We start from the raw sequence: 26,859 nt of genomic DNA, 5'->3' as shown, positions 1-26,859 counted from the left end.
TTCCCAAACCCACAAAATAAAAATAAAGTAAAACCTAATCTACCCATTGCCCTAAAAGGGGCATTTATAAGGGCATTGCCCTTAAAAGGGCATTTGGCTCTTTTTCCTGCCCTTAAAAGGGCATTCAGCTCTTTTATGAAATGCCCAAGCCCTAATCTAAAAATAAACCCCCCCCCCCCAACAAAAAAAATACATTATACAAAACCTAATCTAGAATAAACAACCAATAGCCCTTAAAAGGGCCTTTTGTAGGGCATTATCCAAAGTTAAACAGCTCTTTTACTTGAAATAAAATTCAAAGACCCACTAACATTACAAACCCCTTTCCAAACCCCCAAAATAAAACAAAAACTATCTAAAAAACCTAAGCAAAACTATCTAAAAAACCTAAGCTACCCATTGCCCTGAAAAGGGCATTTGTATGGTCATTGCCCTTAAAAGGGCATTTCATTCTTTTGCATTGCCCTGAAAAGGGCATTTAGCTTGTTTACGAAAAGCCCAAACCCTAAACTAAAAATAAAAAACACACAAAAAACCTTAAAAAATCCTAACACTAACCCCCGAAGATCCACTCTTGTGTCTGAAGTCCCGCTTGAAGGATCTTCATCCCGGCGGCTCCATCTTCATCCAGGCTGCATCTTCTATCTTCATTCCGGCTGGCGCGGAGCAGATCCATACTCAGGGCCGTCTTTAATATTGATTGGACCCTGGGCAAAAATTTTCTTGGGCCCCCCCCCCCCCACCCCATGCAATTTTGCTCTCCACCCCAACATCCCAAAAAACAACTAAATCAATTTTTTTTATTATTATTAGCCCAGCGGTGGATCATCCACTGCTGGGCTAATCATTTAAAAAAAAAAAATGCAATATGTGAAACTGGACCTAAGCAGTACTAATAAGTAAATAAATATATAAATTCCTCCACTGTGGATTCATTTAATTTTCTTTCGAATGTGATTCTGGTGTGAGGTTAGCTGGTTAAAGAGATTTAGGGCAGCCAACAGGAGCAAAGCAAGGTAAAGGAGGAAGCATGGAGGTGCAAACAAATATAAGTTTACTGACTGGAACAGCAGAACTACTATGGGAAGCCGTAAAATCTGAGACAGAGAGAAAATAAAAACTATAAAAATAAACCTTACATTAATGTGTGAAGTATCAGCATGACGCTATACATCAGCCACACCAGCACATGTCGCTTCTTTGCTAGGAACAAGTTCCCTCTCACCCTGAACTAGACAATGCTGCATGGGGAGGGGCGTGTGTGCACTCACTTATTCTTCCCACTGACACCTTTCTACAAAGCACTATTCCCCTAACAAACTTCAGTTAGCTGATCTTAGGGCCACAGCAGAAAGAGCAGGGCTAAGGGGACCAGTAGACTTGATGCTGTCTGACCAAGGCTGCATGGATACAGTGTGAGATGAGTCACACAGCCTCAAGACTGAAGAGAGCAGTGTATGCAGCTGCACAGATGCTCAAATCCTCATGTGCCTGCCGCTCCAGCTTTCTGCTGCATGCGCCTACAGTCAGCCCTACCCAGAAACAATCCCCACCACCAGAGCAGTTACCTGGTAACAGTGGTAACCCCAGTAGGACCTTTTCTGATGCAGTGGGAAATGGCTGGATGCCGAGTTAGGGCTTTGCATTCAGTGCTGCACAGTGCACATCTAAAACAGCACATGGCACTAGCTTGGCATGTCACATGACACCGGCACGGTCTGGCACAGTTTTAAAAAAAAATATAAGCAGAGTACTTTTGACTGTGACAGTATTAGGACTGAATGTGTGTGTTCCCCATGTCACATTAGCAGTCTGGTATGAACCATAAAAAAAAAAGCTGCCCCTTTTGCCCTGTGTTAAAGACGGTCCTGTCCATACTGAAGACATCTGGCGCGGAGCATCCTCTTCATACGGTCGCCGCCGTACACTGAATCTTCAATGCAAGGTACGCGATTCAAAATGGCGTCCCTTGCATTCCTATTGGCTGATTTGATTTTGGAAATTCAAATCAGCCAATAGGATGAGAGCTACTGAAATCCTATTGGCTGTTCAAATCAGCTAATAGGATGAGAGCCACTAAAATTCTATTGGCCGATTTGAATTTCCAATAATTTCTTTTTAAGGGCTATTGTTAGTTTATTCTAGGCTATGGTTTTTTTTATTTTGGGTGGGCTTTTTTATTTTTATAGCGCTATTAGATTCTTTTTTATTTTTGATAATTTCGTTTGTTATTTTTCGTAATTTAGTGTTTATTTTTTATAATTTAGTCTTTTTTATTTTTTGTAATTAGATAGTTTTGTAATTTTTATACTAGTGTTAGGATTTTCTTAATGTGTAATATATAGTTTATTTAATTGGTAGTTAGTTTAATTTTCACCTTAATAGTTATATTAGTTACTTTAATTGTTAGTTTAAACTTAGTTTTTTTTAATTTGATAGGTAAGTTTTAATTTAAGATAGGGAAATGTTAATTTTAAAATAAAGTTAGGGGGGTGTTGAGTTTAGGGGTTACTAGTTTAAATTAGTTTATTGCGATGTGGGGGGCTTTCGGTTTAAGGGTTAATAGTTTAATTTAGTATATTTCGTTGTGGGGGCTTGCGGTTTAGGGGTTATTAGGTTTATTATAGTGGCGGCGGTGTAGGGCTTAATAACTTTAGTATAGTGGGGGCGATGTGGGCGGACGGCAGATTAGGGGTTAATTATATTTAAATAGTGTTTGCGATGCGGGAGAAGCGGTTTAGGTGTTAATAACTTTAGTATAGTGTCGACGATGTCAGGGAGTTGCGTAATAGGGGTTAATAAATTTTATTAGTGGCGGCGATGTCAGGGGCAGCAGATTAGGGTTTAATAACTTTAATATAGTGTTTGTGATGCAGGAGGACCTCGGTTTAGGGGTTAATAGATAGTTTATGGGTGTTTAGTGTAGTTTGTAACACTTTAGTTATGAGTTTTATATAACAGTTTTGTAGCGTAAAACTCATAACTACTGCTCTCAGATTGCAAAACGGATCGTGTCGGTATAGGCTGCAACACAAGCTTTTTAGCCTCACTGCAAAACTCTTAATGGCTGCGCTATGGAAGTCCCATGAAAAAACTTTTACGTGTACAGGACTGACGTTCCGTTACAGGCTAAAAGGCTTGCAGTACAGCTATACCGACAAGACTTGTAATGGCTGCAGTGCTGTTTTAACGTTAAAATTAACATTTTGTTCAGCGTTAAAACAAGAACGCACAACTTGTAATCTAGATGAACGTTATCTCTTTGATGTAGTTTCCTCCTAGATGTTTGATAGAGGTTTGTTAAAATACATTTTATATTATTTTATATAAGTACTGAGCCTCAAATATAAACCCAAAGGTAAGGAAGTATGTCAGCCCTTGCATCTTGTTGTATAAAATATATCTCCCATTGTGTATATTGATTTTTTTATTATTATTTATCTTAAAACATAAAAAGTTTTATTTCTGTTTAGATTTATGCTGCGTGTCTATTAGTGTATAGCTAGATCATCAAGCAAGCTCAACAAAAAGCAAGATTATTTTACAGCCAACCCATATCATTTAACTGCCTTATGTCTTCCTGATTATATATACTGTACATTGCTTCCAAAATCTGCTAGATTTGTTGGACAGTAGACAAGCAGATGCATCTATTACAAATGTGGTAGTTAAAAACAATAAAAAAGAAATAAAAACAAATATTACGCTATATTTTTAAATATGTAAAAGCTGCTCAGTGCCAGTCGCATATGCATAGTTGTACGTCAACATATACATATGTGTAAAGCTTATTTTATTTATTATAAACGTAGGCTTCTATTTATTTTTTAACATTACAGATATACATTGGAGGCATTGCTCACATGATCTCCAGATTAATTAAATGCATTTAAACCTCCACCCTCACATCCCCAAAAGACCCTCTGTTATACTTTCAGTTCAGTTCACTATCAGTAAATTATACCAAAAAGCCAATTATAACGAAACAGAGGGTAACATGTGACTTTGCCTAAGTCTAGCCTTGTGCCATTGGATGTTTTGGGGAAATAAATTATTATTTGTGTGTGTAATAGCCATGAATTTATTTGAAGCCCTTATTGCTTCTAGAATATTGATCTTCCCCATTGTTGGTCACCAGTACATTAAAGACTTTTAGTAGTTATGCACCAGAGCTATGCTAAAATGTTCAACCTGAGGCCCAGGGCCACAATGTGACATCCCATAGCATTTTTTCTGGGCCTCCTCTTTTTCAAACTTAAAGGGACATAATACTTATATGCTAAATCACTTGAAACTGATGCAGTATAACTGTAAAAAGCTGACAGGAAAATATCACCTGAGCATCTCTATGTAAAAAAGGAAGATATTTTACCTCACAATTTCCTCAGCTCAGCAGAGTAAGTGCTGTGTAAAAAGTTATCTTTCAGGTACTGCCCAGCTGCAGGTAAAAAAAATAATAATGAAGAAATGAACAGTAGCCAATCAGCATCCACAGTGCTGAGGTCATGAACTCTTTTACTGTGATCTCATGAGATTTCACTTAAAGGGCCATGATACCCAAATGTTGAAACATTTGAAAGTGATGCAGCATAGCTGTAAAAAGCTGACTATAAAATATCACCTGAACATCTCTATGTAAAAAAGAGAGATATTTTACCTCAAAAATTCCTCAGTAGCCACATCCCATTGTAAACGACTTCTAAGCAGCAAATCAGTATGTCTGTTCCGGGACAGCTAAGGGGGTAAGCTTATGTGCACTCATCTTATTTCCCTATTAAGTTTAAGAAAGTTTGCTAGGAAATCTCATGAGAGTTAAGTGAAATCTCATGAGATCACAGTAAACGAGTTCATGACCTCAGCACTGTTGATGCTGATTGGCTGCTGTTCATTTCTTCATTTTTTTTTTTTTTTTTACCTGCAGCTGGGCAGCAGCTGAGTATAACTTTTTACACAGAACTTACTCTGGTGAGCTGAGGAGATTGTGAGGTAAAAGATCTTTCTTTTTTACATAGAGATGCTCAGGTGATATTTTCCTGTCAGCTTTTTACAGTTATACTGCATCAGTTTCAAGTGATTCAGCATATGCGTATTATGTCCCTTTAACTCTCATGAGATTTCATAGTAAACTTTCTTAAACTGAATAGGGAAATAAAATGAGTGTGCATGAGGCTCACTTCCTTGCAGGTCCCGGGGCAGACATACTGATTTGCTGCTTAAAGTCTCTTTACAATGGGGTGTGAATACTTAGGACATTTTGACGTAAATATCTTTTTTTTTTTTACATAGAGATGTTCAGGTGATATTTTCTAATCAGGTTTTTACTGCTATGCTGCATCACTTTCAAGTGTTTCAACAAATTGTTATCATAGCCCTTTAATACTGTAAGAATTTTCCAAATCTATAAACTTGTTTATTCTTCTTTCTGTATCTATAGAACAATATGATTGCACAATCTTACAAGGTAGATATTAATATGTATGCACACCAAAACATACATACATATGTGTGTGTGTGCGTGTGTCTGTTTATATATATATATATATATATATATATATATATATATATATATACAGTATGTATATATATATATACATCTATATATATATATATATATATATATATATATATATATATATATATATATACTGTATATATGTATGTTGTTGGTTGGTGTGTGCACTCTCACCATCTATATACAACTGCCAGGGTGCTATCTATATAATGGATAATTTCAAAGATCAAATAAGCACTCGCTGGGCTTCAGTCATCAGTGACAACACGCTTTATTCTGTGACGTTTCGGGACAACACACAGTCCCTTCCTCAGACAAACAACAAATAAAAATGGCAGCCTAATAAAGGCTAGTGAAACCCTCCCCCAATTGTTGAACCAATGAGACAGATGAAAGTGTGAGGACAGAAGAACCAGACTTCTGATAGGTCTGTGATACTGTAAAAACCCGCCTAATAGGCTAAGGGCAAAAGTGTTTGTAGTGATAAAATGGTGTGACAATGTGAAATAAAATAAACACAATAAACATACAGATAAAATAAACTCCACATTCTGGGTCCACCCAGTGCCACTTAGGTAGAACTAAAAATAGAAGTACCAACACGGAACATAACCTTATATAAAGAAACCCTTATTGGCCAATTAGATCCGTGTATACATAATCCATAATCCGGTCACCAATCCAAAAGAGCCAACCTAAAACCGGTTATTAGTCCAGCCCCCTTTGTGTGGCTATAACCTATAGCGCTGTATTGTCAGTGTCTTAAACTAACATCATCGGCCCCCATCGCAAAAATGAAATAACATTCCCAAGTCATGAATAATATGTGATTATCAAGTTTATCCGATCGTGACATTTTAGCGTGATCAAATCAAATACTACTATATGTAAACAAAACTAAACCTAATCTAACAGCGGCATCCACGACCAATAGAAACCACTGTAGTGACACCCCCCCATCGGGACCAATCATGGTGTGTGTAGAGAGAACGCGCCCCAAGTCTCAGATAGGCAGGATGTCACCACCAACCAGCCAATGAGATTATCACTAAACCAGCCCATAGGCACGTCCAATCAAACGGCAATGTGGAGCCACATACCACTAATCCACCAATCCAGTGTCCCCCTCCTTGTACAAAGAGCCAAACGTAAGCTGTTGTATATAGCTCGGGCTATAAATATCAGAACCCATCAGTATAAAACTCATCCTGTCACAACTAAACCGCAACAGCGTGCAGCGATAAACGAACATAAATACAAATGTAAACCAATCAGAACACAACATCACCCGATGACAGGTTCAATACAACATTGTAAAGCCACCATCAAACATTATCACCGCAAACAAAGTGTCCAAATAGCAACATCAATCAACATCTATGTGTGCACATAAGCACCATCCCTCAGAGGCGTGCACATGCCGAAGATCATGCACCAATACCTACTACAATCAGCCCCAAAAAATAATAAGTACATAGTTGTAATATATATAATATATAATATATATAATACGGTGCTACTCAGAAACACATAATCTATCAACTGCATAGAGCCACACATAAGCTACCTAACAAGTGAGTAGATCACTACAACAAGAGCAGCCTATCAAAAATTCAAAAACTAAACCATAACCAATAACGGAAACAGCTAAAGACACCCCAACTATAAACACTCAACAATAAACGATCTCTAGCTCACTATGAGGCTAAATATAGCATAAGAAGCTACCCTGTTGTGAGAGGGAGAACTTTTCTCAAGTTCCACAAAGAGTAAAAAAACTAATATTATCTAGACCTATAATCAGACCTCTCACGTCACGATCTATAACCTAGAGAATAAAGCTACAAACAAAGGGTGGACCACCAAAGGTGGATAGGGAACCCCCAAACAAGAAAAGGAAAAGTTCACTCGAACCTATTGATCACAAGACCTGTCCAACTCAAATGGCAGGTAATAAAACAATACACCCAAATTGACAGTGGACCCAAAAATGTGAAGAATCTAAAATAACTTAAAAGCAACAATGTATAAGTTGTCATGTCGTCTATGGGAACAAGAAAGACTATGTAGAGAAAAACAATTATAGATAAAATGAAGAAATGATGCATTAGAATGACAAAAATTGTATATCAAAATGATGTCAAAAACAGCTGGTATATCAAGAATAAATACAAAATATCAAAAATACTTTAAGGAAAAAAAATTAAAAAATACTTCAAGGAAAAAAGTCAAAAAAATTCAAAAAAATACAAAAAAATTACCAAAAATTACCGAAAGTTGCCAAAAGCTTGTCAAAAATTGCCAAAAAATTAGTACCAAAAACTAGTACTAAAAAACCATAGGGCATCTCTCAGCAATTAAATCATGGACTCTCATTGTAAGATAATTCAGCTGGATATGCTCATAAGTCAATTCAGATGGATTCTCTCATAAACTAAATTAAATTAAAGATAACATTGCCAACCAGTGTGGACATTGAGGCCCATGGTTGTGTGGTTCCAAGTTCATAGATCCATCTTGCCTCTTTCTTCAAAAGGATAGTTGCTCTGTCACCTCCTCTTCTTAATTTCGCTACATGGTCAATAATCCTAAATCTCATATCAGTGACAGAATGTCCGGACTCCATAAAGTGGCGTGCCACAGGTTGATCTGATTTTCCATTATTGATAGCAGACCTAATGCTGTACCTGTGATTGGCCATCCTCGTTCTGGCATCGTCTGTGGTCTTACCAGTGTAGAACTTGCCACATGGACAGTTCAATAGATATATAATATGCGTGGTTGTGCAGGTCAGGGCATATTTGATTCTGTATCTCTTCCTCCGTTCAGGATATATAATAATATTATCATAGCCCTTTAATACTGTAAGAATTTTCCAAATCTATAAACTTGTTTATACTTCTTTCTGTATCTATACAACAATATGATTGCACAATCTTACAAGGTAGATATTAATATGTATGCACACCAAAACATACATACATATGTGTGTGTGTGCGTGTGTCTGTTTATATATATATATATATAGATATATATATATAGATATATACAGTATGTATATATATATATATATATATATATACTGTATATATATATATTCATTAAAAGTATTTCTAGTATTTGGCCCTCCAAGTGAAGTTTTGGTGCCCCACATGTGAAAAGGTTGTCCACCTATAAACACTTTCAAGGCTAATCTTTATAGAGAAGGTTTTTAGATTGCATACCCTTAAGACTTTGCCTGCAATATATTGGATAACAGAGTGTTCAGCCAAGGGATTAATCAAATTTTAATTTATGGGAACACTTAAAGGACCAGTCAACACATTAGATTTGCATAATCAACAAATGCAAGATAACAAGACAATGCAATAGCAATTAGTCTGAACTTCAAATGAGTAGTAGATTTTTTTATAACAAATTTTAAAGTTATGTATATTTCCACTCCCCTTGTACCATGTGATAGCAATCAGCCAATCACAAATGCATATATGTATAGTCTGTGAATTCTTGCACATGCTCAGTAGGATCTGGTGACTTAAAAATTGTAAATATAAAAGACTGTGCACATTTTTTTTAATGGAAGTAAATTGGAAAGTTGTTTAAAATTACATGCTGTATCTGAATCATGAAAATTGAATTTAACCTGAGTGTCCCTTTAAATAAAAAAAAAAGTAGTTGCCAAAATAATAGATGCCTAAAAGCATGGGTATAAACATTGTACTCAGCCAAGTTTATATGATAGATCAGGTGACAAAACAAAGGCAGTCAAACATACAAAAACATATAAGATACTGTACATTCATTATTATACATCACAACAAAATCACTGCATAATCAATAATGTACACAACTAACCAACATTAAAAAAACAAAAACAACTGAAGGTGTGATGAAAAGAAAGGTCCAAATAAATATGGAAACATAAAAGGTAACACCCCTTTAGTGTGCAAACTTTTATCCATCATTGGGCAAGATTACAAGTGGAGCTCAAACATATTAGCGCTATTGAGTTAAATCAATAGCGCTTAAATTCTTGCGCTCGTATTACAAATTGAAAGTAAAATGTTAGCGCGAGTGAAAGCCTCAGGGACGCTAATATCTTGAGGTTCGACAGACAGCCTCTGCAGACTGCTCTTTATCCTCTCCATTATCTTAGTGCTTTTTACGAATTTGCATTTTAGCTAAATAATGCTGGTTCCTGCATAACAATTATCATTCTCCATGGGAGTGAGCACAATGTTATATATGGCACACATGAACTAGCACATGAACTAGCATTGTCTAGCTGTGTGAAAGATTGTAAAAAGCTAAAGAGATAATAGGCGAACTGCAGGGGCTTAGAAACAGGCAATATATGTGGTTATAAAGTATATTAATATAACAATGTTGTTTATGTAAAGCTGAGGAATGGGTAGTAAGGGCACTATCTATCTTTTTAAACAATTAAAAAAATTAAGTAAACTGTCCCTTTAAATTTGTTTAAAATTAGTTTTACTGGGAAACGCTCACATTTTTATATATACTATATATATATATATATATATATATATATATATATATATATATATATATATACAGTATATATATTTATATATATATGTGTATGTATATGTGCACATACATATGTAAAAATATAAACAAATATACACATGTATACACATATATACATATACAAATACACACACACACACACATATATATATATATATATATATATATATGTGTGTGTGTGTGTGTGTGTGTACACACACTTCTGAGCTCTTCCAGTCCAACACCTTGACATATATCATATCCCTTTTAAACAATTTTTATACATTTATTTCAAAAGGTACACATACATATTATATTTCACATGTACATATATGAGTGTAATACTTTATTTTAATATATTTTACATTGGTTTTGTTAAACTTTCATTGTAAGCCTAACACTTCAAGTCTCAAGTAGCGCTAACTTTTTTAGTGCTGTTATGATTTGCGCAATATCCATTGAAAGTATAGAGTGCACTAAAGGGATGATGGCCACTCTAATCTGGTTATTCTTCTCTATAGCTCCTTTGCAATATACTGTAGTCAGACAGACAGATAGACAGATAGATAGATAGATAGATAGATAGATAGATAGATAGATGTACAACCAAGCATACTGAGAACAAAGGTGTCAAAGCTATTTATTATATCTCCTAGACACATACAAAACACAGAAGTGGACTTCACTCTCAAACTAGAGTGGGAACACATTCATTTCACTAGCGAAACGCACAGTTCTAAGTGCTCACCATTATTCACAGACAGCTGTTTTTGCAATTGACCGTAGACAGGCTTTGGTGCAAAGTCCAGTATGTCAGTATATAGCAGGGTTACAATAAAATGTATTTAATAATTATTCTTTAAAATAACCTCCAACTAAAATGCATATATGAAACAATTAAAATCAATATTTATTCCGAAATTCTTTAAGATTAGTTAAAGTTATAAACACATTGAATTATATTTATAGAAACCAGATTATGAATCAAATGATACACACTTAAGCTGTTACAATATTCTATACAAAGATCATAAAAAATATACCTTTACAATTTACCTTATTCACAATGAATCGCATTAAAATATCACAATAAAATACCAGAATATGGACTGCTAACTTTAATAGTGCCTAGTTAAACAATATAACAAGATACTTTAACAGCCAATTTCTATGCCAATTTATCTGAGCTAAAATAAATCTTATTTAGCTACAATAAGGCAAATTCTAAAATATATATATAGTTGCAAATATAAATTACTTAGCACTAAATATGACTAGTTAAACTACACAGGACTATGAACATGAGCTTAAAATACAAGTTGTGCCCTTTTAAAATTACTAACTGCAATCTAGTTGTAGTTACCAAATACATTTGTTTAAAATATTAAAAATATAGAACAGTCATACGTCACAACATGAACTAATTGAGTGTCTCAGCTTTCTCCGATAAGTCCAATTTCACCTCATAAATTAAGAGGTATTTTTGTAAAATGGATAAAAGTTAGGCCCAGATTTGCTTTATAGAGACTGAATTTCAAGGCAATAGAGTTAGTCCAAAATTCAGCAGCCAAGCCCCCTTTCTTTACTCTTGCATGAGGCTATATCATGTGATATACCCCACCCCTTTTTATTCTAATCATTGGTGAAATTGGCATGCACACTTACTGAAACTTGTCTGATAGGCCCTTCGGATGCTTGTCTCTGATTTGCTCTCGGATCTGAACATCTCATAGGTTTTTTTGGGAAACGCCTCCCTGAGTAGCCAAATGCCTTTTGGTTGTAATGCCATTTTTGAACTATAGGTGGCAGCAGATAACCAGAAATGTAGTTCTACCAGTTTAATTATCTAACCTTTAAAATGTTTATTTTATTTACTATAATTTTCAGTATTAATAAACGTATCTGGCCAACATATATGGGACCATATAGTGTAATTGTCTCTGATTATTTTAATATTAAATATGATTATACTTCTAGTAATCATATTAATAAGCAGTTTACTGTTAATTATTTTTCTTCACAGAATCATAGCATTCAACCTCCTGGCATTATATTGTATCTTAACATGAATACAGTATATTTCTATATACATTTTGAATGCATGGAAAACCAGATGAAGGTCTGAAATGAAAGAAATAATGTTGTTAAAAATGTCAAACTTTTATACATCTATTAATGCAGCTATTATTCAATACAGCAGACTTTTATCCAATATAGTATGTTTCAGATCAATACATATACATATATATAGTCTGGGTGTGGAGAATGTTAACTTATATGAATGTATACTCAGTTCATTTCATATTTAATATTATCCAAACAGACAATCTCTCTGACTCATCTATTTACATTTACTATACAGTTACTTATTAAGTTCAGGAAATACTTATTTAATATGTTACTGTTAGGCATTTTTCTCTTAGATCCACAAATACACATTTTTATACAATATTGAAAATTATACAAGTCGTACTTTAAAATGAATTTAAAAGTTACAATGCAACATGTGTTTCTGCTTAGCTAATCTTCATCTAGACGTAACGTCTAGAATTCGTGGATTCAACACAGCAGAGGTAATCAACTCTTGCATATACTTAAGCTTCAAAGGGACAACATGTCTGTCTTCTATCTCTGTGTGGGGTCATTACCTGATAACCTTTTATTACATAGAGGAAAGATCAGGAAATCCACATAAGGGCATACATATCTGAGGGTTCCATAATGCTAATACTTACTTTGAAGTGGCCCACTGGCCTTATTTATACAATAGTCTAAATCCTTTGTTCTTTCTAAGATAACTATGAAAACAATTCCATTGATGAATTGGGACAAAGGCCTGCAATGCGTCCTTGACAAATGAGAAAGGGGGGCTGTGTCACAAACAGCCTCACAAATAAATGGATCATTTGGTGTAGACAAATATATATATATATATATATATATATATATATATATATAAAATTTAATAACACTCACAGATATCCTGACAAGTAGAAAAAAAAATCATATTAAAATATTAAACACACTCACATAAACGCACAGAGCTAGGCTAAAAGAATAAAAATCAAGATATGGTTGCAACATATTTTCAAATGTTCATAGGCCAGGAACCGCTCCAGGGTCTCTTCTTATTTAGTTCCTAATCTATAGCCACACATGATAGCTCTCAAGCAAACACACAGAGAACAAGGGTGTCATCTATTTGTAATCTCTACTAGATACATATAAAAGCCAGAATGCACTCTCAAACCAGGGAGGGTCATGGCCGGACTGGGAATAAAAAGCAGCCCTGGAAAAATATGAAGCTTATTTTCTATTGAGACTGTAGAATCCACATGCCCCATTTTTCTCAAAGGGGATTACTGGGACCCGCCTTCCCCAATATTTTTTTCAGAATTAAATTATATTACTTTGTATTAAATAAAAATCTCAGATTGATGGTATATAACAACCCTACAACCCAAATGCATGCATTAATCACCCCTTTAAATTGATTGTAGCTTTCCAGCCCCACCTGCTGCAGCCCATCGGGAAATCTCCTGGTGTCCTGGTAGGCCAATCCGGCCCTGGACGGGGTACATATCCCATGTCACTAGCAAAATTCACAGCTCACCAACACTCACAGACAGCTGTGTTTCTAAAATAATTTATATATATATATATATATATATATATATATATATGTGTGTATATATATATATATATATATATATATATATAAACTTTTCATGTCGAGAAGAGGCACTCACAGGACTTAAATAACATAAGTTTTATTATTTCATTAATTCAGTCTGACTGAATTAATGTATTAATAAAACTTATGTTATTTAAGTCCTGTGTGTGCCTCTTCTCTACATGAAAAGTTTCTACCTATCTACCATAGAGTGCACCCAGGCAATTCAAAATACAGTGAGTGCTTGGATCCAAAAACTTGGTATATATATATATATATATATATATATATATATATCAGGCAGAATTCTGAAACATAATACTACAATTCTACACAATGATTGCTTGATCATTGTTGATTTATATGTGTCCCTTTTCAAGTTGTGTGTCTCTGAACTGCAAATTATTATAAATAAAAATAAACTGGTAGTTTTAAATGCTTTAAAGAACTTATTTTTTATTATTTCTGGGGTTTTTTCCAGTGCCATTTTTCAATGCACATGAAGCCGGATGTGATTTTGAAGAGGATCTCTGTCAGTTTCATCAAGATAATAAAGATGGCTCTGGGTGGAACAGAGTGAAAGTAAAACCCAACGCATATAGGATAGGAGATCACACAACTGGACGAGGTACAAAATTGCAAATACTCATTTTCATGTGTGACATTGACCTGTTGTCCTCAGAGCACATACTCAACACTCATTAACCATATGAATGCCATAGGTATCTTTGTATGATAGGCATACTTCCATAGTCACTTAAGTACACTAACAGCTACAAATGGTGTTTTTATACTTTCTTTATTAATATTTGATTAAAGTCTCACTTGCATTGTCGTAATTGTCACTAACAGTACTGTCATTATTAAAATTGTGCTTTTATAGATCAATTAGTCGCAACTTTCATAGGGACCTATTGTAAGCTGTTTCCATCAGCACCATTGCTAAATCATCTGAAGGCATATTTTAGGTTGTCAGAATGGGCAGACTGTGCACCATTTTTTTATTCACTTTATGGTGTAATAAATTTCTATCCATTTTGGTGTAATCTTAAAACATAATGGTGACTACTAGTTTCTATGCAAATCATTTCTTATGCTGGATTTTAACATTATTTAAACTTTAAAATGTGAACCCCCTCCCTTACTATGTTGTATCTGCCTAGGAGACCCTTAAAGGGATACTAAACCCAATTTTTTTATTTCATGATTCAGCTAGAGCATGAGATTTTAAGCACCTTTCTAATTTACTCCTATTATCAATTTTTCTTTGTTCTCATGCTATCTTGATTTGAAAAAGCAGTACTGTAAGATTTAGAGCCAGACCATTTTTTGTTCAGCACATGGGTAGCACTTGCTGATTTGTGGCTAAATGTAGCAAACCAATCAGCAGCTCTACCAAGGTGCTGAACTAAAAAATGGGCCGGCTCCTAACCTTTTATTGCTGCTTTTTCAAATCAAGATAACATGAGAACAAAGAAAAATTGATAATAGGAGTAAATTAGAAAGTTGCTTAAAATTGCATGCTCTATCTGAATCATGAAAGAAAAAAATGAGGGGTTAGTATCCCTTTAAACAAGAATGCATCTTTGTGACCAGGTTTTTATAGGGGATATGGCACAGAATGCCTTTAAAAGTGCTTGCGCCTACATTAGTAAACTTGCGGTGACAAATGCTCATTCCAGTTTACAAGTTCACTAATGTAGGCACAAGCACTTTGGCACTCTCATAAAAGTATTTGGATTTAGCGTACATGGCAGTGCAATGTCGTTTAAGGGTCTCTGAGGCAGATATAATGTAGCAAGGCAGCGGGCTCATGCTTTACAGTTTAACAAATTAATTTAAAAAGCGTCCATATAATGATAGAAAAATGGTGCACAGTCTGCCCATCCTAACAACCCAAAAGATGCATTTTTGATAAAACACGACTTTTGGTAAACAATGTTGTCACGATTTTTGATGAATCATAACAATACAGTTTTTCCTGTGTATGTTTGTGTGAATGGTTAAATTATGCGTTTAGTATATATATTTTTTTTATTTTTTTCAAAATAATTTGTATTGGGGTTCATTTCCAAACATACAAACAATAGAGTGTCAGTAAATAGTAGACAATAGATTCCAATAGCTTCAAGCTATAAAAAGGGTGTACATTACATGTTTATTAGACAACAGTAAATAAAGTGTAGACATTGTTTGCCAGTCAGCCTGTGTACCCACCATATGATTTCTTAGGTCACTCTTGAACCTTACAATAGTGTAAAATGTATGAAGGTAGAGCAGGTAATTTTTATTAGATGGGGACAACTCTTGTATCTCAAATGATGAACCTTATTTTTCAAGGGGAGTAGGGGAGAGAATTGTAGAACAAAAGAAACATATTGTGGTAGGATCTTAGCATTTCCAGGTGATATGGATGGATAAATGGAATCATGTATTAAACCCCTTGGGAATTATTCTGTTGATCGCTTTTAGCGGACTTAAAGCATATCCTACATAGGTACTGGAGGACCTTTTCCATGATGTGTGAGGGTAATGTAAGGGCAATATAGGAGCTACTATTTCTGCTAATCTATATCCTCAGCATCTGGACTGGGGTAGAGGTTACTTTCACAGCAGTACATATTCACTGTGGGCTATTAAATCACCTGGGAAACTGATGTTAGCAGATGCTTCTATGATAGAACACATAAAAAAGGAGACTCAGGATCAGAGAATATTCAAAGGATGCATTTTCCTATGATTACCAAGTAAGCAATATCGGGGGGGCAAAGTTGGCGGAAAAGTAATATGAGAGCTAAAATAATTTTATAGAATATAAACTGCAATATGGTGTACAATAAAAATCTGTCCCCAAATGTAATAAAAGGGCCACTCATGAACCCATATTATATCCTTACTTTGAAAGGGGAATGTAGGGGTAGGAATCTAATAGAGACACATTTGGACCTAGAGTGTAACTTATAGTTAGGAATAGATAGATAATCAACTGGATGGTAGAGGTATCTCAGGCAACAGAGCCTACTCATAGATCTTAGTGGGTAATGAAGGTTTCTAAATAACTAATCTATGTACTGTCCTTTTAAGTTCGCTGCTTGTAGGTTATTGAAGGTGTAATTAGCTATATAACTACCAGGGAGATTCTGGGAAGTAGTTTCTGGAGTTAGGCATAACATCAACCAACAAGGTGTGGGTATATTTATCTCATAGAAGAATTAGAGTATGCCTAACCTCAAGTGTGTAATCTCCAGAACTTGAATAAGACTACGTGAATATCAAAGAATAATGTGCCTAGCTGAAACTATTGTAAGTAATATAGTTCTGTCATAAGGGCATGGACCCTGTACCCCACGACAGAAAACACAAATATATAGAGAGGATAGATTATGCAAATATTTTCCTACTCCTAGTGTTAGGCTACAATATATATAGCCATCATAAGTTGGCTAGTATTGATAGGTCTAGGTTAGGCAACATGTCAAGACAAGTTATTATTCGTATTATGTTAAGTTACAATGCCTATATAGAACACATCCAAGTTCTCTGAATACTGATAACGAATATTAGTTACTACACCTTTGGCATCCAACTCATATGCCATCTTAGAAAATAAAACGTGATTAACAGGTATCTTAATATATAACTGAACTATACCTAAGGACAGAAGTAGTAGGGGGGTTTGGGTTAGATTAGGGGTATGTGGGTGGTGGGTTGTAATGTTGGGGGGGGGGTATTGTATGTGTTTTTTTACAGGCAAAAGAGCTGAATTTCTTGGGGCATGCCCCGCAAAGGGCCCTGTTCAGGGCTGGTAAGGTAAAAGAGCTTTGAACTTTTGTAATTTAGAATAGGGTAGGGCATTTTTTTATTTTGGGGGGCTTTGTAATTTCATTAGGGGGCTTAGAGTAGGTGTAATTAGTTTAAAATTGTTGTAATATTTTTCTAATGTTTGTAAATATTTTTTTATTTTTTGTAACTTAGTTCTTTTTTATTTTTTGTACTTTAGTTAGTTTATTTAATTGTAGTTATTTGTAGGTATTGTATTTAATTAATGTATTGATAGTGTAGTGTTAGGTTTAATTGTAGGTAATTGTAGGTATTTTATTTATTTATTGATAGTGTAGTGTTAGGTTTAATTGTAACTTAGGTTAGGATTTATTTTACAGGTAAATTTGTAATTATTTTAACTATTTTAGCTATTAAATAGTTCTTAACAATTTAATAGCTATTGTACCTGGTTAAAATAAATACAAAGTTACCTGTAAAATAAATATAAATCCTAAAATAGCTATAATATAATTATAATTTATATTGTAGCTATATTAGGATTTATTTTACAGGTAAGTATTTAGCTTTAAATAGGAATAATTTATTTAATAAGAGTTAATTTATTTCGTTTCGATTTAAATTTATTAGAATAGCGGTGAGCTCCAGTCGGCAGATTAGGGGTTAATGTTTGAAGTTAGGTGTCGGCGATGTTAGGGAGGGCAGATTAGGGGTTAATACTATTTATTATAGGGTTATTGAGGCGGGAGTGAGGCGGATTAGGGGTTAATAACTTTATTATAATAGCGGTCCGCTCGGCAGATTAGGGGTTAATAAGTGTAGGCAGGTGGAGGCGACGATGTGGGGGGCAGATTAGGGGTTAATAAATATAATATAGGGGTCGGCGGTGTTAGGGGCAGCAGATTAGGGGTACATAGGGATAATGTAAGTAGCGGTGGTTTACGGAGCGGCAGATTAGGGGTTAAAAAAAAATGCAGGGGTCAGCGATAGCGGGGGCGGCAGATTAGGGGTTAATAAGTGTAAGGTTAGGGGTGTTTAGACTCGGGGTACATGTTAGAGTGTTAGGTGCAGACGTAGGAAGTGTTTCCCCATAGCAAACAATGGGGCTGCGTTAGGAGCTGAACGCGGCTTTTTTGCAGGTGTTAGGTTTTTTTTCAGCTCAAACAGCCCCATTGTTTTCTATGGGGGAATTGTGCACGAGCACGTTTTTGAAGCTGGCCGCGTCCGTAAGCACCGCTGGTATCGAGAGTTGAAGTTGCGGTAAATATGCTCTACGCTCCTTTTTTGGAGCCTAACGCAGCCATTCTGTGAACTCTAAATACCAGCGGTATTTAAAAGGTGCGGCCAGAAAAAAGCCAGCGTAGTTAACGCACTCCTTTGGCCGCAGAACTCTAAATCTAGGCGTATAGGTTTATATGTAACATATACATTTATTTATATACACATACAAAGCACAACTATAATACAATACAATACCCTGCCACATATTACACTTAGATCATAGATGGGCTGTTATTTTGCTCCCTAAGCTCATATGAGACTAGTATTCTGGGTATTGGAGAGCTTTGAAAGGAATGCATGGTATGTGTGAGCAGTGCAGTGTCACCGTTAATGATTAGGGCTCTTAACTGACATAAAGGGTCACCTAATCAATCATGTAGGCACTCTAAACATGTTTATTACGGCTCTGTGATGATCTGCAGCTGGGAAGGAATGCTATGTAATTTCCTCTTACCGGAACCTTTATTAACAGCTGCACCAACCACTTACTGAACGGCTTCAATAAGTTGTCCTAGAGGTAACGGTGCTGGCCGGGTGAATGTGATTAATTAAGCCCTCCTGCGGTGTCGCCTGCTTCAAGACTAGGAGAGATCTGACAGGGCAGAAGCAGTCTGACCAACTGACAGCAGCCTCGTGTAACACAGTGACTATTTCCTTGTATTATCGTTTCCCTGTTAACTGTTGCGGTCTCTGCTACGTGTTTCCTCTTTGTCAGACCCCTAGCCCAGCACCAAACGAGCATTTGAGTGTTGCTATTAGATACTTTTGTAAAACTTGACTTTTTCTATATCTAATAGCAACACTCAAATGCTCGTTTGGTGCTGGGCTAGGGGTCTGACAAAGAGGAAACATGCAGCAGAGACCGCAACAGTGAGTAAACAGGGAAGCGATAATACAAGGAAATATTCACTGTGTTACACGAGGCTGCTGTCCGCTTGTCAGACAACTGCACTGAGCGTGCTGATGTTCCAAAAACATAAAATCAATCAATATTTATTCTGTCTGCCATTACTTTAAGCCCTCACATCAGTCAGTGGGAGAGGCGGGGTCACGTGACATTGTGCGATGACGTCACTGACCCTGAATCGATTCTGATCTTGCACCGCATCGATGCAGCATCGTTAATGGCTGCATCGCGATGCATCGCAATGGCGATTATTTTTGACACCCCTAGATTCCCATAGCACTGGTATTACATGTTTTGCAGTAAGGCTAAAAAGCTTGCGTTACACCCTATAATGACAAGTTCTGTACCGCCATCTGAGAGGAATAGTTATGAGTTTTACGCATCAAAACTGTTACATAAAACTCATAACTAAACTGTTACAAAGTACACTAACACCCATAAACTACCTATTAACCCCTAAACCGAGGCCCTCCCGCATCGCAAATACTATATTAAAGTTATTAACCTCTAATCTGCCACTCCCGACATCGCCGCCACTAATAAAATTTATTAACCCCTATTCCGCCGCTCCCCGACATCATTGCCACTATACTAAAGTTATTAACCCCTATTCCCCCGCACCCCAACATCACCCACACTATAATAAAGATATTAACCCCTATTCCCCCACTCCCGACATCGCCGCCACTAAATAAAGTTATTAACCCCTAAACCTCTGGCCTCCCACATCACTGCCACTAAATAAACCTATTAACCCTTAAACCGGCAGCCCCCCACATTGCAACAACCTAAATTAAACTATTAACCCCTAAACCTAACCCTAACACCCCCTAACTTTAACATAATTAAAATAGAGTTAAATAAAAGTTACAATTATTAACTAAATAATACCTATTTAAAACTAAATACATACTTACCTCTAAAATGAAACCTAAGTTAGCTACAATAGAACTAATAGTTATATTGTAACTAGTTTAGGTTTTATTTTTATTTCACGGGTAAGTTTGTATTTATTTTAACTAGGTAGACTAGTTAGTAAATAGTTATTAACTATTTACTAACTACCTAGTTGAAATAAATACAAACTTACCTGTGAAATAAAATCTAAGCTGCCAAAAATAAAAACGCTAAAATTACAAAAAATAAAAAAAACTACCATTACAAAAAATAACAAACGAAATGATCCAAAACAATAAAAATTATTCCTATTCTAATACCCTGTTTAAAAAAAATGCCTTTTGCACTAAAGAAATCATCACTTTTTCTACAAAAGAAAAACAACCCCCCTAATAGTATACAAACCACACCCCCAAACCCACAAAATAAAAATAAAGTAAAACCTAATCTACCTATTGCCCTGAAAATGGGCATTTGTATGGACATTGCCCTTAAAATGGCATTCAGCTATTTTGCTGCCCATTAAAAATAAAAAATGTCTATTCTAAAAAAAAAACCTCCCCAAAATGAAAAAAAACATTACACAAAATAACAAACGAATTATCCAAAATAATAACAATTATTCCTATTCTAATACCCGTTTTTTAAAAAACAAAACAAAATAAAAGAATAAAAGAAACCTAATCTATAATTGCACTAAAGAAATCAGCTCTTTTTCTAAACAAAAACAAAAACAAAACCCTAACATTACAAACTATCTAAAAAAAACTAATTTACCCATTGCCCTGAAAAGGGCATTTGTATGGGCATTGCCCTTAATAGGGCATTCAGCTCTTTTAAGAAATGCCCAAACCCTAATCTAAAAAAAAACACCCCAAAAAACCTTAAAAAACCTAACACTAACCCCTCTTTTGGTACTCACAGTTGCTGAAGTCCCGCTTGAACAATCTTCATACCGGCGGCTCTATCTTCATCCAGGCGGCTCCATCTTCATCCATCGCGGGACCGGCATCTTCTTCATCCCTGCGGAGGTGGAGCGGTCGATGCAAGGAGGTGGAGGTCCAGGTGGAAGTCCATTGATCCGACATGGAGGTCCTCTTCATGCGATCGTCCGCCGCACACTGAGGATTGAAATGCAAGGTACCCCTTTTATACTGGGGGTACCATTGCATTCCTATTGACTGAAAAATTTAAATCAGCCAATAGGAATTAGGGCTGCTAAAATCCTATTGGCTGTTCAAATCAGCCAATAGGATTTAAGCAGCTCTCATTCTATTGGCTGATTCGAATTTTTAGTTATTATTATTATTATTTAGGTATTATTTAGTTAATAATTGTAACTTTAATTTAGCTCTATTTTAATTATGTTAAAGTTAGGGGGTGTTAGGTTTAGGGTTAGGTTTAGGGGTTAATAGTTTAATTTAGGTTGTTGCGATGTGGGGGGCCAGTGGTTTAGGGGTTAATAGGTTTATTTAGTGGTAGTGATGTGGGAGACCAGAGGTTTAGGGGTTAATAACTTTATTTAGTGGCTGCGATGTCGGGACCGGCGGAATAGGGGTTAGTATCTTTATTATAGTGTGGGCGATGTTGGGGTGCGGGGGAATAGGGGTTAATAACTTTAGTTTAGTGGCAGCGATATCGGGAGCGGCAGATTAGGGGTTAATAGATTTATTTTGGTGGCAACGATATCGGGAGCGGCAGATTAGGGGTTAATAACATTATGTAGGTGTCGGCGATGTCGGGGCAGCAGATTAGGGGTATTTATATGGGGGGTTTATGTTAGGGTGTAAACGTAACTTTTCTTTCCCCATAGACATCAATGGGGTTGCGTTATGGAGCTTTTTCATTCCACGCTTCAGGTGTTAGGTTTTTTTCTGACACGCACTCCCCATTGATGTCTATGGGGAAAGCGTGCATGAGCACGTCAAAGTGGCACTTGTATTTTGTGCGGTATGGAGCTCATTACCACCATATCGCACGCACAAGGCGGCTTTTCAAAAACTCGTAATGGAAGGGCTATGGAGGGTGAAATAACACAACTTTTGTTGCGTTCATTAACTACCATATTTAGCGCAAAACATGTAATCTAGGTGTAAGTGAGGGTGAACAGTCGCATATGGCATACCGCTACATTAGAAACTTCTTCCTCACAAGGTATGCAAGTATTAGCCCACACCTGGCCTTGGTACTGTTAATCTCTGCTGGAGCCAGGAACCCCCTTCTTCTCTCACCCCACTGCATGGATTGCAGAGGGGCTCCACTCACTTATTTATACAGATTGATCTGAGTCAGTAGCAGTGTCCTTGCGTGCAGCTCCAACTCAGCTTGTGTCCCAAGCAGCTGATACAGACAGGGATGACCTCGTTCCTGCAACGGGGAGCCGACCGCACTCATCTGGTGAAAGTCTGGAGGTAAGTCATAGAGGTGCATAGCAGCTTTAAGGCCGGATAAGATAGGGATCAGTCGGTCCAAGGTTGACGACTCAGGCATTGCAGACGCCCCTCTACCATCCTGTAGTGTCGCTGCCTCTAATGTGGTATTGTTCAGAGAGTGCTTAGGAGAGGACCGGGCAATCCAAGGTGGTTTCAATATTCCTGTAGTACTTCCTTCTTCACAGCTCTCTTCAGCCTGGGATAAATCTGGCAGGAGAGTCTGAGATCGCTCTGTACTTATCCAGACACACGCTGGGGTAGCAGAATTTAATCCCCTCCATTGTAGATGCTGAGTATTACTTTCAGTGATGCTGACCCCAGCAGTACTTAGAGCAGTATTGAGGCTTGCATGAATCTGATGCTCAAAGTCCACAAATATAGCAAGCAAAGACATACAGTATGTTTCTCCTCCATTTTGTCAAACCTTTCAATTTATGAAAATTTCTAGAGCTTAGTTTAGTTTCTCCCATTAATATGGTGGAGAAAACAGCAGTCTAGGTTTCAGCTGTAGCAGAACAGTTTCAATAGGATTACCATGACTTCAGTAATGGCGTAGGATATCAGCCTCCTTGTGGCCGCACTGGAGAGCATAAGTCAGAAACGGAGTCACAGGAGTGATTTGTCGTCTCATTACATATATCTGGACAAGTTTGTCGTAAATAATCTCAGTAGATAGCTATATTTCCTCAGGAATATATGATTAAACTTTTTTTGGGCCAAGTATATTGGAAGAGCTCCTGTACTGCCGCTCCAATGGTCAGCTCCGCCCCCTGTTTAGTATATTTTTTAAATTTTGATTTTCATTGTGAACTTTATTAATGATTCCATCTCCTTCACATACATAAATGCAGTATACTCCCCTTAACGAGACACCCTGTTTGTTTGTTTGTTTTTTAGAAAACTATTAACTTTTTTGTCAAGTATATAACAGTTTTTCTTTCATGGTTCAGATAGAGCATGCAATTTTAAGCAACTTTCTAATTTACTCCTATGATCAATTTTTCGTCATTTCCTTGGAGTCTTTATTTGAATTTAAAGGAACACTGAACCCAAATTTTTTCTTCCGTGATTCAGATAGAGCATGCAATTTTAAGAAACTTCTAATTTACTCCTGTTATCAAATTTTCTTCATTCTCTTGGTATCTTTATTTGAAATGCAAGAATGTAAGTTTAGATGCCGGCCCATTTTTGGTGAACAACCTGGGTTGTTCTTGCTGATTGGTGGATAAATTCATCCACCAATGAATAAGTGCTGTCCAGTGTTCTAAACCAAACAAATAGCTTAGATGCCTTATTTTTCAAATAAAGATAGCAAGTGAAAGAAAAAAAAATTATAATAGGAGTAAATTAGAAAGTTACTTAAAATTACATGCTCTATCTGAATCACAAAAGAAAACATTTGGATTCAGTGTCCCTTTAAGCTAAGGAGCCGGCCCATTTTTGGTTTAGAAACCTGAGTAGCGCTTGCTTATTGGTGGCTTCATTTAGACATCAATTACCAAGCGCTACCCAGGTACTGAAACGAAACATTGTCCAGCTCCTAATCTTACATTCTTGCTTTTTCAAATAAAGATACCAAGAGAACGAAGAGATATTGATAATAGGAGTAAATTAGAAAATTGCTTAAATTGTTATGTTCTATCTGAATCATACAAGTTTTATTTTGACTAGACTATCCCTTTAAGGTTCCAAATGGTTGATCATGTAGAGAGACCAATATACAATGTATCCGCAAGGGATGAATAAATTAATGAATCACTGTTTCTTTGAGCAAAATATTAAAGATTCATTTTCAGGAATACTTTTCTCTTTGGAAAGAATGTAATTTATCTGATATAAATTATACAAAAGTAAATTGTTTTATTAAGATGTATAGAAAAATCCAGGCACAGAACGCACAGGTGCTGAATCTATGTTTTTAGCACTCGATGGCAGCAGCAGTGTTTACAACAGTGTATAGCATTTTATATATCCCACTTCACAGTTTAATAACATCTCATACATTTGAAGACGTTGTCTATTTAGCTGTTGGAATCTAATAGAAGATTTTTTTTTTCAAAAGCGCCTGTTTGAGTGTTAGAATGTGTATGTTAGTGTATATAAAAAGTTTGTGATTGGTCTGATTGCTGTCACATGATATAGAGGACAGGCAAATAAAAAGAAACTTTTAAATCCATGATAAAATAAATCTACTGGTTTTTGCAATTCAAACTCAGTGTTATTGTAGTGTTCTCCACAGATTAATACGTTACAATACTATAACATTTCTGTTATTTATACGTTACTTAACATAAATTAATGATAGTTTGTGCAAACAGTGTTAGAAAAAAACTAACACCTGTGATTGCGGAATGGCGATCGCTATAACGCAATCCCCATTGATGTCTATGGATAAAAGAAAGTTAAAGTGAAAGTAAATCCTAGCATTTAACAAACGCTAGGATTGACTTTTGAAACAAATAAAGGGGACTTTCATTCATGAAGTATAAGATACTTCATGTAGAAAGCTCCTTTATTTGTTTTAACCGATCACCGTTTTTAGCTGCTACAGCAGCCCACGGCTATAAAAAAGTTTTTTGCTACGAGGTGCCGTTTTTTTTTTTTTTTTATTAAGAGTTTTTAATCAAGTTAGAACAACTGACAATCAATCAATAATTCACACTATTAACACAGAAACAGTTACAGGTACCAGAAAGACATGGCATAATAATGAACCCTCTCCTGTGGGGGGGGGGGGGGGTAAGTAGCTAATTCTGGATTCTGTAGTTTGCACAAGATAGTGGCCCGGTAGGCGGGCGAGAAAAGAGGGGAAAGATAAGGAAAAGAGAAAGGTATGAGGGGAGGGGATGAGGGTCAACTCTTCAGGCGCTCCGCCGCGGCATGGTGGTTCTGAGCGTGGAAGATCCAGCGTTATGGAGTGTGAAAAGTCTGTGCATTGGGAATTGGTTAGTTACATGTAGGGTCCCAGGGCGGACAGAGTCTAGGTCATGGTGTGCGATACGGTTGGGTGTTGTCGTGTTGTGATCGAATCTTTTGACTTGGTGTAGTGTGATTCAGAAGGCATTGGATGAAGTGGAAGCTGTGGGAAGCTGTGGGAAGTCGGGCGTAGATGTCAAGTCCGTCCTAAGCTCCCTGACATTACAGAGGGTGGGCCTCCCATAGGAAGCGCACTTCTGCCAGGAAGTTCAGTTTGTTTCGTTTGGCGTAGCCAAATTCCTCTAGGGTTAACAGGTCTGCTATTTTATTTGACCAGTCTGTGATGGTTGGGATATATAAGGATTTCCAATGGAGGGCTATCAGGGCCTTGGCCCCCGTTAGACCTATCTGGAGAAGGGTCTGTCTGAGTTTGCAGTGTAGATTCGGGATGTCGTTAAGTAATGCTATGCGGGGTGATAGTGTAAAGTTCTGTGACAGTATAGTTTGGTAGTGTCTCTCTATCCCGTGCCACAGTGGGAGTAGTTTGGCACAGGCCCACCACATGTGTAGGTAGCTACCTTTTTCTGTGCATCCTCTCCAGCATCGGTCTGATGCGGTAGGATAAATTGAATGTAACCTTGAGGGTGTGAGGTACCACCTCATCAATACTTTAAAGTTGAGTTCTAGTGATTGGGGGGAAGTTGAGGCTCTTTTGTTATTTATGAAAAATTTTTGCCAGTCTTCGACAGGGATATCTGATTCCAGGTCTAGGTGCCACTTTTGTGTGTATGGGGGGAGTTGGTGTGAGTGGTCTGTCTGAATGATTTTCCTAGCTAATGAAAGGGAGTGTCTCACGGGGCTGTCAGAGAAGTGTTCTAGTTGTGAGTATTTAAGCCAGTTTGTGTACCTGCCCCCTGCTATTGACACCAGG

General features: G+C 36.5%; 1 protein-coding gene across 1 annotated transcript in view; it reads left to right on the top strand.

Annotated features, from left to right (window-relative positions):
- Window positions 1–26,859, top strand: part of MAMDC2 (MAM domain containing 2) — a 269,205-nt gene that overhangs the window by 202,389 nt on the left and 39,957 nt on the right. Inside the window, exon 8 of the mRNA XM_053702515.1 lies at window positions 14,197–14,343. Coding sequence (XP_053558490.1) covers window positions 14,197–14,343 — 147 coding nt within the window. The remainder of the gene's footprint in view (window positions 1–14,196; window positions 14,344–26,859) is intronic.

The sequence above is a fragment of the Bombina bombina genome, chromosome 2, assembly GCF_027579735.1.
Source record: "Bombina bombina isolate aBomBom1 chromosome 2, aBomBom1.pri, whole genome shotgun sequence".
Lineage (NCBI taxonomy): Eukaryota > Metazoa > Chordata > Amphibia > Anura > Bombinatoridae > Bombina > Bombina bombina.
This window is presented reverse-complemented; position numbering and strand designations above follow the sequence as displayed.